This window comes from Heterocephalus glaber, unplaced genomic scaffold, assembly GCF_053883595.1.
Source record: "Heterocephalus glaber isolate CG9 unplaced genomic scaffold, H.glaber_assembly_v1.0 deba00000621, whole genome shotgun sequence".
Classification (NCBI taxonomy): domain Eukaryota; kingdom Metazoa; phylum Chordata; class Mammalia; order Rodentia; family Bathyergidae; genus Heterocephalus; species Heterocephalus glaber.
The window spans coordinates 29,207,750-29,224,168 of record NW_028258153.1 but is presented as its reverse complement, the minus strand read 5'-3'; the positions used below and the strand labels follow the sequence as shown (position 1 = coordinate 29,224,168).

Here is a 16,419-nt window from a genome sequence, read left to right as displayed (position 1 = left end):
GTTTTGCTTTGAGAAGATAAGAAACCTGACTTGCAGACACCATTGGTCTGGGCCCCACCCTCCCAAAATAATCTTAGCATTTTCTGCTCCCCAGAAGAAAATTTCATTCTAATTAGTGCAGTCTACTCATTTCCCCGTTTGTTCCCCTCTCTAATCACTTTCCCCTCTCTGTTTCCTACCCCTAGAGAAAGGGTCTTTATGCTAATTGAACTTGAGTTTTATCTTGAAGGGTGTGGGGGAAGACTGTAATAGAACCCTGATTCACTGGGCACAGTAAAAAGTCATCGGACTGGGGTCATTTGTTTTCTCACTTTGCTGTTCTGAAAACAGTTTAGATTGTCACCTTTAATCAAATAACCTGTTACGTCTAAGACAGCAAAATAAGTAGCATAAAAAGATAAAACATAGGGCTGGGGATTTAGCTCAGTGGTTTTGCCGCCTGCCTTCCAAGCTCAAGGTCCCGAGTTCGATCCCCAGTATCAAAAAAAAAAAAAGATAAAACACATTTCTGATCTCAACATAGCCAACAGGCATGGAAGGCATAATCAAGATTAAGATACCCTGATTTAGAAAGACCTAGGTGAGATTATTTAATTCATCATAGAAGAATGATCTAAAGAAAGCATTCATTTTTTTCAGCAAATATATATACAGAATCCACCAAAAAATGTATTCACACTTTAGGAAAAGAAACTTGTGGGGCCGGGGATTTAGCTCAGTGGTTCCGCCGCCTGCCTCACAAGCGCAAGGTCCCGAGTTCGATCCCCAGTACCAAAAAAAAAAAGAAAAGAAACTTGTATAAATATTTTATACTAAACTCACTAATCCATTGTGAGATTAATACAAGTTACCTTTGACCTCTACAATTACAAGAGGTGCTCAAAGTGGTGGCCATTAGACACTTATTAGCATGGCAAACTGCTGCTTGGGCAACCTTGGTCATTAAGATTGCTGCTCATGCATTTTCAGTTTCTTCTCTAAGAGCTGGCAGTGTAGTGGGTTTTCTGCAATATACAACACCCTCTAGAGTACCCCATAGAGGGAAACACTATCTGTTTAAAAAAATTATACTATATTATTATTATTATTGTATATTATAAAATTATACTTCGTTTCCTGGAGTGTGTATACATTTTTTTCATCCCCCCCCTTTCTCTCCATATGTGTATATATATTTTTTTAAATCTTTATATATAAAAGATAAAAATCTCTGTCCTTCTGAGCTTCATTCTGTTGGGAATTGGAAAGATTGCATGCTATTAATAACATAAGCAAATAAAATATATATAGTATGGTTTTCACATGTGTTACAGGACAAAGAAAGTTAGCAGAGGGGACCAGAAATTGCTTGCTTCTGTGTACTGGTGGGGATTGGAAGGGATAGAGGCAGATAGTATCAATCTAAGTAAGTGGTTGGAGGATACTTCATTGATAAGGTAACACTGGTGTAGAGAGTTGAATGAACTTGGTAGGGTAGCAGACCTTGTAGAAACCTTAGGGGAAGAGCGTTCTAGGCAGAAGGAATAGTAAATACAAAGATCCTGCCCTGGAAGTATACTTGGCTCATTCAGTTCAGCCTAGAGTGATTGGAGAGAGGGGCCTGAGGGGGAACAGTAGAAGATGAGGATAAGCACATAGCAGAGGGCCAAATCCTGTAATGTCTTCTAGACTTCTGTAGGACCTGGGTGATTTTTTATTTGGGATCCGCTGTGATCAGTAGTGATTTTTACATGGGGTCAGTTTTCAGTAAAAGACTGACACGTGATCTATGGTTATAGTTTTTGTTTTTGTTTTGAAGTACTGAGGATTGAACCCAGGGTCTTCACAGTGCACTACATCCATAACCCTTTTTAAAATTGTTGTAAAAATATTTTTGTGACAGGGTCTTACTAAGTTTCAAGAGCTGGTCCTGAACTTGCAATCTTCCTGCCTCACCCTCCCAGATATCTGGGATTATAGGTGTGACCACCACAGCTGGCTCTACAGTTAGAGTTTTAGATATGTATACACACTTGGATATAGACATGAAAAAGAAAACGGTTCTGTCATTTGCAGCAGCATGAATGGAGCTAGAGGATTTATATTGAGTGAAATAAGTCAGGCACAGAAGGCCAGTTACTGCATGCTCTTACTTACTGTATATGTGGAATCTGAAATTACTCTCAGATGAGTAAAGAATAGAATAGTAGGAATATATCCTAGGGAAAATGTGGAGAGGGATGAACAGAGAGAGAACGATTAGTGGGTGCAGAGGTATAGTTGGATAAGTGAAATAACTTAAGGTCCTATAGCAGGGTAGGATAACTGTGGTTGACAACAATTAATTGAATACTTCAAAATGGCTAATAGGATTTTGAATGTTATCAACACAAAGAAGTGATAGCATGTATGAGATGATAAATGTGCCCATTACTGATGTGATCATTGCACTTGTATACATATGTATTGAAATGTCACACTGTACCTCATAAAGGTGTAAAATTACTATGTCAAATAAAAATGTTTTAATTTCTCATGTAGTGGAGACCTGTAGAAATAATTAACACAAAAAGCTTGATGTCAATCTTTCCATACAATTTTCAGAAAATGCAATCCCAGATAGAGATATCTTAAAGTACGTACATTGTTTTTCAGTAAATCACTTACAGATATCTGGATTATGTATCTGTTCAATGTTGAATTATTTTTTTAAATGAAAAAAATTATTAACAACCATTCTAGGCAAGAAACAGGAGAGACCACTTCAGAGACTGTTGGTATAAACTAAGAAGTGAGGATGTCCTAGGTCAGGGTGAAGAATGGTAGAGAAGGTGAATATGTCTGCCTATGTCTGGATTTAGAGATGGATTGGATGTTAGTGAGAAAAAGAGTTTAAGGGTGATGCTAAGTTCTTGGTTTTAGCAACTCAGATAATGGAGTTTGCAACTTGCTGACATGAAAAGACTAGAAAAAATACTAGCTTTTTGGGGGTGGGCTGGGGAGAAGACCAGAAGTTCTTTTTTTGAACATGTTAAATTTGAGATGCCTGTTATCCTAGTAGAGATGTTCAGTGGACACTTGGAAAAAACATGGAGTTAAGAGAAGACAGCTGAATTTTAAATTTTGACTTTATCAGTTCATAGTAGGCATATAAAGACACAAAAATGAATGATGTCACCTAGGGAATAAGTACAGTTAGAGAAAAGAAGATACCTCACATCTTGTGGCGATAAGAGAAATTACAAAGGCACCCTAAAATAAAATGGTATAATACCTGACTATAGATTTCGCTAAGTTTAGTAGGTCTGGAATGGGGCTGGAGATTTTGAAGTTCTAACAGACTTCCTAAAGATGATGATGATGCTGGCCTATGGCCACACTTTGAGTAGCAAGACGATATGACAAAAAAGACAAAGTGAAAAACAAGTGGAAGACTTTAATATTTGTAGAAGAATTAGGATTAATAGCCACAGTAAAGAGTATTTATAAATCGGTTTGAAAAAACCAAAACTCAGTAGATAAAAGGGACTGTGGTATAGAGAATTTTCAAAAAATAAAATGGTAATAAACATTAAAAAACCACTCGGTTTTATAGGAAATGCAAATTAAAGCAATATAATCCCTTTTTCCCTTTCAGGCTGATAAAAGTTTAGAAGTTTGATAACATTTAATGTTGGAGAGTTTGTGGAGAAAAGGAAGGACTCATACTCTGCAGACTTGATGCATTTCTTCTTTTGGAAAACCATTTCACATATTTATTAAAAATTTAAATATGTAGGTCTGGAGGTGTGGCTCAGTAGTAGAATACTTCTTTAGCATCTGTTAGGCGCTGAGTGCACTACAAAAAAAACCATGTAGATATATACGTATGTATACATTTATATATTTCAATCCAGGAATCTTATACCTCAGTATCAAAAAGAAAAACTCATAGTTTTGCCCCAGAAAAGCAGTTCAGCACCATTCACTGAAATACTGTTTGAGGTTGACAGAAATGAAACAATCCAAATGTCCCTTAGTAAGACAATAAACCAAGAGTCTTGAGACACTTTTGCTCATTTATTTCCACCTATAAACTATAATTTCCTTCCTTCGTCATCTCTTTTCACTTGAGTTGATGTCTTGATGTGCTGAGACTACAAGTGCTCGTCACTGGCCTGACATCTTTTTTTGGAGGGGGGGTACGGGGAATCAAACTCCTTGCACTTGCAGGTGGTGGAACCACTGAGCTAAATCCCCGGTCCGCACATCTTTTTAATATAACTATAAGTAGTTTAAAAGGCCATACTTTCTATTATGTGTTATATTTGTGTTAAGTATATTTTTTGGTTAAACCTTAACACTGCAGGTTAAGATCACTTAGTTTATAGATAATGTCTGCCATATTATGTAATTTGCAAGGCAGTTCTCATTTTCAACCCAAATTTTTACCAGAAAAAAAAATCTAACTTTTTATATGTCCTAAAACAGACATGTTAATGTATGCCCTTATTATAACCACTAGATTTCTGAATTCTAGGATGGCCAGCCGGATAAATGAATAAAGCCTGAAGCTTGCAGAAATTTGTTTCACTGATAAAATAAGGTCCTACTCTTAATTTATATCTTTTTATTTCAAAGGATTTCTCTTTTCTTTTAATTGTCTCGCTGTTGGGTACTTTTGAGTTTATATATCTCAGAACAGTGTATCTTGTAATATTTGAGAAGGATAAGAACTTTGCCTTTTATAAAGTGGAAAATGATGTGGGGTTTTTTTTGAAAATAATGATTTTTAAAGGAGAAGATAGGCCAAAAAAACCACAACTAGTTCTCAAGCAGTGGAGTTAGGGAGAGTACAGAAGGAGGTTGAGGATCTGGACATTGATTTCTTAAAATTATGTATGTCACCTAACTCCTAGTAATCATTGAAGCTTGGAGACCACTGAAATTATTAATGACATAAAATATGAAATTAATGTTTATTCAACTATTAAAAAGAAGTATTGATACTGATTTGGAAAGAATTCTGAGGCATTGTTATTTAGTGGAAAAGTATTAAAATATTTTTATGTATAATTATATGAATTGGTATATTATATATATATATATATTTATATTTTACCTAAAAGAGAACATGAAAAGATACTTAGCATAAACCATGAACAGCATTTGCTTTTTGATGGAGAGCCTGGGATTTGTTGGAGGTGAAAACAGATTCTCTTGATTTATTCTGAATACTCATGAATTATTTGAATTTCCTGTAGTTGAGAATAAATTATAATACTAGTAAAAAGTTGTAATATTAGGAAAAAAATTAAAGATGTTTAATAATAAAAAGGGGAAACCCCACTATATAAATGATCTAAGTTCTAGACTTTAAGGAATACTGGATAGTTATCTACGTTGCAATTTTTCTAATTTTTGACAAGGGGTATATGACTGTGGACAACTTAATTTCTTGGCCATGTCAACTAGCAGTTCCTATGAATCATTTTTAGTCCAGTGTAAATTTGCTTTCTTCTAAATACTCTAGCCCACCTTACTCTGCTTCATTCTATTGGAGTTGAAACTCCATGCTTTATGTGCTCCTCAGTTTTCCTTTTGTCACTTATTTACTTATTTTCTGTATGTGTCAGATTGTGTCAATTGGTGGCAAAACCTCTAAGACTTGAAATGGCTTGAAAGTTGATTTGTCATAGTGCAAATTTTGGACACAATGTCTTAATGTTTAGCTATATAGTACGTAGGGGGAAGAAATAAAGTCATTTTTGTATAATGTAAAAAAGTTCTAATTCATGTACTAAGTGATCTTTATTTAAATTCTTTTAAAATATTTTTTAGGTATGGAATATCAAACAAATGATTAAGTTGACACAGGAACACATAGAGGCCCTATTGGACAAATTCGGTGGGGAGCATAATCCACCATCAATATACCTGGAGGTAAGCTTTTGAGTATCATATTTGTAGTCATTTTGAAACAAGGAAAAAATAATTTGTAAAAAGCATTTGTACTGGTAATCTTAGCTATTTTAGGAGGTAAGATTAGGAGTAAATATTGAAAGAGAATTAGTTTTTTCCTTGTCTATATTTCTTAGTCTTGTTTTACTTGTTATAATACATGCATATTCTTTGGTAATTTGGTAAACATCAAAACTAAGTAAGGTAGGGGGCCGGGGATTTGTCTCAGTGGTTTCGCTGCCTGCTGCACAACCGCAGGGACCCAAGTTCGATCCCCAGTACCAAACAAAAACACAAACAAAAAACTAAGTAAGGGAGAAGTCCTCTATAAACCTTAGAATATTACTCCTCTGAAGAGAGAGAGAACATTGTTTGGTGATCAGCAAAACTAGCTGCCATAGCAAAATGGGGCAATTTTGTAAAATATCTTTTCTAGAACAAGTTCCGTCAGAATTCGTTTCTGGTTCCTTATAAAAGATAAAGTTTATAATCTTAAAATAGCTCAACATTGCCTTCCTTTTCTAATAGTGCCTTGAGGTTGTGTCAAGCCTGGAGCACAATTGTAAATTTACAGAGTTAGTCATTGTTCTCAATCCTGTGAGATAGTAGGTAGTCAGTCTCCTAATCACAGATAAGCCTTGGCTTTAGTTTTCTCTGGACGTCAGTCAGGTTTCACAGCCAGCAAGCTGGTTGTAGAATCTAGACAGTCAGGTTCTACAGCCCACACTGTTCACCACTACTTTGTTATATAAAAGATGGCTTAGCTATAATCACTAGTCATAGGTGGACATAACCCTAAATTATTAATGATCAGGTTACCATTTGGCTCCAAATGCCAGAGTTTTTAAAGCGCAGATTCAGAGATTCCTCATTAAATTTCTAATTTAGTAATCCAACTACTTTTTAAAGGACAAATCTTCACCAGTCCATGAGAAAGCAAGTTTGCATTTCTAAAATGAATCCTGGGTGGGTATGGTGGCACATGCCTATAATCCCAGCACTCAGGAGGCTGACCAGGAGGAGCTCTGTGATTTTGAGGACAGCCTGAGCTACATAGTGAGTTCGAGGCCAGTCTAAAGTATAGAGTGAAACTCTTGTCGCAAAAAAAAAAAAAAAAAAAAAGAACAATTTTAAAAAATAAAATGGAAATTTGGAAATATCAGCTTAGTAAACCATTCTTTTTTTCTCTTCTTCATATATGGCCGATCCTAGATTGCATTACTAGTTAATATCAGTGCTAAAACTAGAATTCTTATTTTTGGATTCTAACTAGTTAGTGTGCTTTCTAGGATCCCATGTAGTCTCTTTCCCTTGAATATCCAAGGAAGCCAAGCAAAGGAGTAATGAGAAACTGATAATTCCTTGCTAATCAGAATTAGATCGTATAAGCAGCAGTTTGTCTTATCAGCCATTTCTGTCTTGTGGACTGTCCGCATCTCAGATACAACACGTTTGCATCAGTCACTGTGTCTCACTATGGCAATGATTCACAGCCTCCTCTGTACACACACTCTTCCTAGTTTTTATTATTTGAACACTGATCATTAACAACAAACCTTTGAGTTTGTTCTGGCTTGGTACTGTGTGATACACATGTATTATTTAATCTTTACAATTACTTTAAGTTAGATGCTAGGTTGTAGGAATTTTTTTTATCACTATTTTATAAGTGAAGAAACAGAGAGAGGTTAAGTAAGAAAAAAAGAGAATACAGTACCCAACTGGCCAGTCATGGAGCAAAACTGTGAACCAAATTGAACCTCTCTCTCCTTCATTAAGTTACAGGTGTCAGGTATTTTATCCTAGGAACAGGAAAGCTGTCCAAAACAGGGTCCCTTGAGACTTAATAGGAATTTTAGAAAGGGGTTTTTTTTTTCGGTACTGGGGCTCAAACTCAAGTCCTTGTGCTTGTGGGGCAGGCAGTAGAACCACTGAGCTAAATCCCTGGCCCATAGAAAGGATTTTTTATTTTCATAAACACATCATCAGAATTTTGATAGGGACTGCACTGAATCTGTAGATTGTTACTGTTCGTATTGGCATTTTGAAGAGTATTAAACTCTTAAATATAAATGAATAGCTAAAAATAACTATATTTGAGGAATAGCTAAAAATAACTATATTTGAGGAAAGCTTTTAACAGGAACAAGAAGAGCAAAAAAGGCTATAGGAAATCAGAAACAGTGCAGAGAACAGAAGAAAACTTGAAAATAATTATACTTAGCATCAGGGCTAAGAGAAGATATAGCAATCCATTCTTATTTGACAGTTGTTCTGAAAAAGCAAAAGTAACAACCAGAAAGAATTCTTGGAAATTAAAACTATTATAGCAGAGAAAAGCTATGTGTGTGGCCAGATGTGGCAGCGCACGGCTGTAGTCCCAGTGCTCGGGAGGCTGAGGCAGCAGGATTGCCACAAGTTGGAAGCCAGTGTGGGCTGTATATTGAGTTCAAGGTCATCCTAAACTACATAGCAAGACCCTGTCTTAACAAAAATTTTGTGTGTATTTATGTATATGTCCACAGACTTAAGTATATATGTATGTATGTGTATATAGGTAAATAAATGTTGAAAGATAAATGTTTCAGAAAGCAGAATAAAAATGAAGATAGAAAGTATTAGAGGAAAGATCAGAAAAATTAGAGAATCAATTCCAATGTATAAAAATTTAAATGCTTTTAGTTGCAAGAAACAGAAAACCCCAATAACAGATTGACTAAAAAAATAAGGATTTTATTTTCTCTTCACGTAACATGAAGCATGGAATAAATTATAGTAAGATTGGTTGTACACTGAAGTTGTCAGGCTCTGGTTGGATCTGTGTAGTTCATTTGGCTTTTTTTTTTTTATTATTATTAAATTCTTTTATTGGTACATTGTAGATATACAACACAATAACATTTCTCATTGGGAACTGTACCATTATATAATGCATCTTGGTTCTTATTTTTTCCCCATTCCTAGCCCTCCCTTCACGCCCTCCACCCTTCCCTATTTACAAAGATTTTATTTCCATTATTTCCATTTCTCATCATTTTTCCTTTCATTTCTTTCCTTTCCCCTGCCCCTCCCACTACCCCTACCCCTTTGGACCTTTTCTTCCTATTTTACATTTTCGATTATTCATTCTAATCATTGGTACATTTTAGGTATACAATATAATGACATTCATCATTGGAAATTTGCACCTTTACATAGTCTCTCTTGGTTCTTATTTTTCACCCTTGCCCAGCCCTCCCTTCAACCCCTCCAGTCCTCCCTATTTACAAAGATTTTGTTCCTATTTTTCCATTTTCTCATATTAATCCCATTCCCTTCTATCCTTTCCCCTAGCCCTCCCTTCCTTCCCCTTTGCCCCTTTTCTTCCTATTTCACATGACCTATTATACATTTAGTCCTTATTTACACTTTCAGTTTCTCACACCAGAGAAACTATTCAGAATTTGTTCGTGTGAGTCCTATTTATTTCACTTAAGAGTATGGCCTCAATGTGCATCCACTTAGCTATAAATGTCTGTAATTTCTCATTTTTTATGGCTGAGTAGTACTCCATTTTATAAAAAAAACACATTTTCTTTATCCAGTCTCCAGTTGATGGGCATTTGGGCTGTTTCCAAGTTTTAGCTATTACAAACTGTGCTGCTATGAACATGGGCGCACATATATCACTGTGGTATGATTCTTTTAATTCTTTGGGGAAGATCCCCAGCAGGGGAATAGCGGGGTTAAATGGGACTTCCAGACCTAGTTCTCTGAGGTATCTCCATACTGATTTCCACAGTGCTTGCACCAGTCTACATTCCCACCAGCAGTGAAGCAGGGTTCCTCTTTCCCCACAGCCCCGCCAGCATTTGTTATTGGTTGATTTCATGATAGCAGCCATTCTTTCTGGGGTGAGGTGGAATCTCAGTGTTGTTTTCATTTGCATCTCTCGAATGACCAGTGATGTTGAACATTTTTTCATGTATTTATTTGCTATTTCTACTTCTTTGTCTGAGAAATGTCTGTTCATTTCAGATGCCCATTTTTGGATTGGGTCTTTAAATTTGGGAGGTCTGATCTTTTTAAGTTCTTTATAGATTTGAGATAGTAGACCTTTGTCTGAGGAAGAGCAGGTGAAGATTTTTTCCCACATTGTGGGTTGTCTCTTCACACTGCTGGTGGTTTCTCTTGCTGTGCAGAAGCCTTTTAATAAGAAGAGATCCCACTTGTTGATTGTTTGTGCTAGTTCACGGGCAACTGAGGTTTTGTTCATAAAATCTTTTCCTACACCGATGTCTTCAAGGGTTCTACCTAACCTCTGTTCCAACTGGTTCAGAGTTTCTATTTTAATATTTAGATCTTTAATCCATTTTGATTTTAGTTTAGTTCACGGTGAGAGATAAAGGTCTAGTTTTAATCTTTGGCAAGTTGAAACCCAATTTTTCCAGCACCATTTATTAAAGAGGCTATCTTTCCTCTAGTGAGGGTGTTTGGCTCCTTTATCAAAGATGAGATGGCTGAGTGTGTCTGGCGTTGTTTCTGCATCTTCTGATCTGTTGCACTGGTCCTCAAGTCTGTTTCTTTGCCAGTACCATGCTGTTTTTAATCACAGTAGCTTTGTAGTAGAGTTGCAGGTTGGGGATTGTGATACTCCCTGCCATGTCTCTGTTACCTAGAATTGCTTTTGCTATTCTGGGTCTCTTCTTGTTCCAAATGAATTTTTGGATTGTTTTCTCAAGGTCTATGAAGTATGCTGCTGGAATCTCAATTGGAATTGCATTAAATCTATATAGCAGTTTTGGAAGTATGGCCATTTTCACTATATTTATCCTCCCTACCCAGGAGCAGGGGATGTCTGTCCATTTTCTGATATCATCTTCAATCTCTCTTTTCAGAGTGCTAGAGTTTTCAGAGAAGAGGTCTTTGATTTCTTTCATTAGGATGATTCCTAGGTATTTCAGTTTTTTGGATGCTATTGTGAAAGGAATAATTTGCCCTATTTCTCTCTCAGTGAGTCTGTCATTGGTGTAGAGGAAAGCTATTGATTTTTGTGTGTTAACCTTGTGACCAGGTACTTGACTGAATTTGGTTATTAAGTCTAGAAGACTTTTGGTGGAGTTCTTAGGGTCTTCTATATAGAGTATCATGTCATCTGCAAATAATGACAATTTGACTTCTTCATTTCCTATCTTTATTCCTTTTATTTCTTTCTCTTGTCTAATTGCCATGGCTAATGTTTCCAGAACTATATTGAACAAGAGTGGTGATAGTGGACATCCTTGTCTTGTTCCTGATTTGAGTGTGAAGGATTTCAGTTTTTGACCATTTAGTATGATATTGGCTGTTGGTTTTTCATAGATGGCTTTTATCAGTTTGAGGTAGAGACCATCTATTCCAATTTTTTCTAGGGTTTTTATCATAAATGCATGTTGGATTTTGTCAAATGCTTTCTCTGCATCTATGGAGATAATCATATGGTTTTTGTCCTTGGCTCTATTGATATAGTGTATTACATTGATTGATTTGCATATGTTGAACCATCCCTGCATCCCTGGGATGAATCCCACTTGATCAGGGTGTATGATCTCCTTGATGATCTTCTACATTCTGTTTGCCATTATCTTATTAAGGATTTTTGCATCTGTATTCCTTAGTGAGATTGGCCTATAGTTCTTCTTTTTGGTTGGGTCTTTCTCTGCTTTGGGGATCAAGGTGATGCTTGCTTCCAGGAATGAATGTGGGAGTACTGCTTCCCTTTCAATTTCATTGAAGAGTTTAAACAGTAGTGGCAGTAGTTCCTCTCTAAATGTCTTGTAGAATTCAGCAATGAAGCCATCCGGGCCTGGGCTTTTCTTAGTTGATAAGTTTTTAATTATGTTTTCAATTTCATTGGTTGATATTGGGTTGTTCAGAATTTTTAGGTCTTCTTCATTCAACTTTGGTAATTCATATGTATCTAGGAATCTGTCCATTTCTTCTGTGTTGTCCATCTTATTGGAGTATAGGTTCTAGAAGTAGGTATTGATGATCCTCTGGATTTCTGCTGGGTCTGTTGTAATTTCACCCTTTTCATTCCTAATTGCATGGATTTGGGTCTCTTCTTTCCTTTTTCTGATAAGGTTGGCTGAGGGTTTGTCAATTTTGTTGATTCTTTCGAAGAACCAACTCTTGGCTTCATTGATTTTTTTGTATCCTCCTCTTAGTCTCCATTGAATTGATTTCTGCTCTGATCTTTATAATTTCCTCCCTTGTATGAGCTTTGGGGTTGTCCTGCTCTTCTTTTTCTAGAAGCTTGAGGTTCAGCATCAGGTTGTTTAATTGGGCTTGTTCTGTTTTCCTAATATGCGTATTCACTGCTATGAATTTCACTCGTAAGACTGCTTTCATTGTGTCCCGTAGATTCCGATATGTTGTACTGTCATTGCCATTTAATTGAAGGAACTGTCTGATTTCTTCTTTAATTTCCTCTGTGACCCATTGGTTATTCAGAAGTGTGTTGTTCAATTTCCACATGTTTATGAAATTTTTTGAGTTTCTTTTGCTATGGATCTCCAATTTCATCGCACTATCGTCTGATAATATACGGGGGATCACTTCAGTTCCTTCGAACTTACTTAAACATGTTGTGTGTGTGAGTATGTGGTCTGTTTTGGAGAATGACCCATGTGCATCTGAGAAGAATGTGTATTCTGATTTTGTGGGGTGGAAGACTCTGTAAACATCTGTTAAGTTCATTTGTTCAGGAGTTCAATTGAGTTCTAGTATTTCATTACTTATTTTTAGTCTAATTGATCAATCTATTTGTGACAGTGGGGTGTTGAGGTCCCCCACTACAATTGTATTAGTGCATATATGACTTTTCATGTCCGTTAGTATTTGTTTTATATAGTTGGGTGCACTAGTGTTTGGTGCATAGATATTCATGATTGTCATCTCTTCCTCTTGGATTGTTCCCTTTACAAGGATGTAGTGTCCTTCTTCATCTCTCTTAATCAGTGTTGGTTTGAAATCTACTTGATCTGCCAAGAGAATAGCTACTCCTGCTTTTTTTCGGGTTCCTGTCACATGGAGTATTGTTTTCCACCCTTTAACTTTCAGTCCATGAGTTTCCTTTTGAATTAAGTGTGTTTCTTGTATGCAGCATATTGTTGGATTTTGCTTCTTGACCCATTCTGCCAGTCTGTTTCTTTTGATTGGTGAATTGAGACCATTAACGTTGATGGTTATAACTGAAACATATTGACTTGTCATTGCCATGACTTTTTCTTTTTGTTGGGTTCTCCCCCTTTACATTTAATTTCTTGTCATGCCAGATAAGTTCATTCTGCTTTGCTTCCTGGGGTTGTGATCCTCAATGTCTGTTCCTAGGATATTGTGTAAAATTCTTTGGAGTGCTGGTTTGGTATTCACGAAGTTCCTAAGGTGCTCTTTGTCATGAAAGTATCTTATTTCTCCATCCATTTTGAAAGATAGTTTTGCAGGGTCCATCAATCTGGGTTGGAGGCTGTTTTCTTTTAGGGCTTGGATTATGTCACTCCAAGCTCTTCTTGCCTTGATGGTTTGTGTTGAGAAGTCTGCTGTGATTCTGATGGGCTTACCTTTGTATGTGATTTGTTTCTTTTCTTTGACTGCTTGGAGAACTTTCTTCTTCTGTTGTGTTTCTGGAATCTTAACAATTATATGCCTATGTGTAGATTTTTTTTGATCAAGGCTATTTGGAGTCCTATATGCCTCACTTATCTGTATGTCAAGCTCTTTTCCCCTGCTTGGGAAGTTTTCTACCATTATTTCTGTGAAGAGATTTTTTTATGTCATCTCCACTCTCTCCTGTTTCTTCATTGACTCTAGTCAGTCTTATGTTATTCTTCTTTGCATCATCTAGCAGCTGCTGAATTGATTTCTCATGTTCCCTTATAATTTTGAAGCAATTTTTCTTTTCCTGGTCACTAATTGCAATCTTATCTTCTATATCTGAAATTCTGTCCTCACATTGGCTCATTCTGCTGTGTAGACTTTCAGTGGAGTTTTTCATGTCCTGGAAATCTATTTGCATCTGTTTTATGGATTCCATTTGTTTCTTATGTTGAGATTCCATCATGTTCCTGAGCTCTTCTCTAGATTTATTAATCATGTCTTTCACTAGGGCCACAATTTCTCCTGTTATCTGAGAAATTATTTCTGATTTCATTTTTTCCAGATCCCCTTTTGTTGCCAGTTCAGTGGGTCCAGGTGGTTGAGTATCAGAGTGTTCCATCTCATTTCCCTTTGGGGTTGCTGTAGGTGATCTGGAAGTCTTGTTTTGAGACTTATTTACATGTTTTCTCATTTCGACTGGGGCGGCGGGCTGTTAGTGCCTGCACGGATTACCTCCTCTGAGCTGGGAGAGGTGGGACAGGGGCCGGGAGCAGCAGGAGGGATGGTGGCCGGGAAACCCCTTCCTCTGGACCAGGAGCAGTGGGATGGTGGCTCAGAAGCCCCTACCTCTGGGGCGGGAGCAGTGGGAGGGATGGTGGCCCGGAAGCCCCTTCCTCTGGGCCAGGAGCAGTGGGACAGATGGTGGCCCGAAAGCCCTTTCCTCTGGGCTGGGAGCAGCGGGAGGGATGGTGACCGGGAAGCCCCTTCCTCTGGACCAGTAGCAGTGGGGCGGTGGCTCAGAAGCCCCTACCTCTGGGCTGGGAGCAGCGGGACTCAGTACCTTGGTCTGGTGGTCTGGTGTCCTCTGCGTCTTTGTAGTGTGGAATCAGGTGTCTGCCTGTCTGCAGCGGGGTGATTCGGCATCTTCCCCGTGACTCGGAACCTCGGTAGGGCCTGCACAGACCTGCCTGTCTGCAGCGCGGTGATTGGGCATCTGCCGCGCGACTCGGGACCTCGGTAGGACGTGCACAGACCTGCCTGTCTGCAGCGGGCTGATTCAGAGTGTTCTGTGCAACCTCATTTGGCTTTTTTTTCAAGATTGCAGCAAATGTGAGGATCTTTCTGTCATGAAATTCCTCAGAGCAGAAAGTAGAGAACAGAGAGTTTCTCTTTTTTTTTTTTTGGTACTGAGGATCGAACTTGGGTCCTTGCACTTGGGCAGCAGGCAGCGAAACCACTGAGCTAAACCCCCGGCCCGAGAGGTTCTCTTGTACACTGAGCTCTTGCTGAAAGGAAACTCCCCCAAAACCTGTCCATCTCCCTTTTATATCTCCTTGATCAGAATGAGATCACTGTCACCACTAGACCTGTGACTATGCTTGTATTTCTTGAAATAAGAGGCTAAAGAGTTAAATTTTTCAAGGGCTCACAATATTTTTCTTAGCTTGTGCACTGACAAGTAGAAGTTGTACTACAGTTATTTCATCTGTGGTGTTTCAACAGAAATCCCTTTGATGTTTCTGCAAGGAGGTACTTTTCCTTGAAGCAAAACAGAGAAATTAATTATATCACAATCAGAAATCTTCATTTTCTTTTTCCATTTACCATTATTTAAAAACCAACTTTTAAGTTGTTCAAGATTTTCTCCTACTAACAACAGATAATAATGAACATTTTGTTAATTCCCTTTATAACTATAGTGAAATGAGCTATGATACTCTAAAAAGAATTTCATATTGAGGCCATACTCTTAAGTGAAATAAATAGGACACACGTGTGTAAATACTGAATAGTTTCTCTAGTGTGAGGAACTGAAAGTGTAAATAAGGATTAAAATGAATAATTGATAATTTGAAATAGGAAAAGGTCCAAAGGTATAGGGGTGGTGGGAGGGGAAAGGGAAAGGAAAAATTATGAGGAAAGAAAAAAAATGGAAACAAAATATATGTAAATGGGGAAGGGTGGAGGAGGTGAAGAGCGCACAGGTAATGGGGAAAGAATAAGAACCAAGATATGTCATGTACAGGTACAAGTACCCAGTGATAAATGTAAACATATTGTATACCTAAAATGTACCAGTAAAAGAATTTAAAAAAAAAAAAAAAGAATTTCAAATTGGTCTCAGTCAGTTTCCCCCTTTTAAGCCATCATCCAAAGGAAGAAAAGCTGTTTACCCTGAAAAGTTGCTCCCTAGAATTTCTTCTTTTTCTCCAATTTTCCTGTATCCACTCATCAACAAATAATCTGAATGCTTTCTGTGTGTAAGATTCAATGTGAAGTGCTTTTCTAATAGTAGATTCCTTTTTCTGTACCTAATATATTGGAGCCCAGAGTTGAAGAGAGGGTGCTTTTGGAATCACTCTCCATATCTAGTTGTGACAATTGAGTCCCAATTACCTGAGAATATATGGGTCCCCTACATGATGATGAAAAAAAAATAGCTCCTAACATTTATTAGGTACTTGCTGTGGATCAGGCACTAGGTGAGCATACAGTAGCTTATTTAATCTTCAATCCTCCCTTTGAGGTATACTTACTGTTCTCATTTTTGTTTTCTAGATGAAGAAACAAAGGCACAGAAAGGTTTAATAATCATGTGGCCAAGATCATGGAGTGTAAATGATATAGCCAGTATTTGAAGCAAGATATTTTGAATTCAGAGCC

At 37.3% G+C, this 16,419-nt stretch overlaps 1 protein-coding gene across 5 annotated transcripts in view; it reads left to right on the top strand.

Moving 5' to 3' along the window:
• Positions 1-16,419, top strand: part of Braf (B-Raf proto-oncogene, serine/threonine kinase) — a 183,032-nt gene that overhangs the window by 55,044 nt on the left and 111,569 nt on the right. For all 5 annotated transcript variants that reach the window (XM_004851286.3, XM_004851285.3, XM_087206321.1 and 2 more), the window contains exon 2: positions 5,800-5,901. In XM_004851286.3, the coding sequence (XP_004851343.2) occupies positions 5,800-5,901 (102 nt within the window). The remainder of the gene's footprint in view (positions 1-5,799; positions 5,902-16,419) is intronic.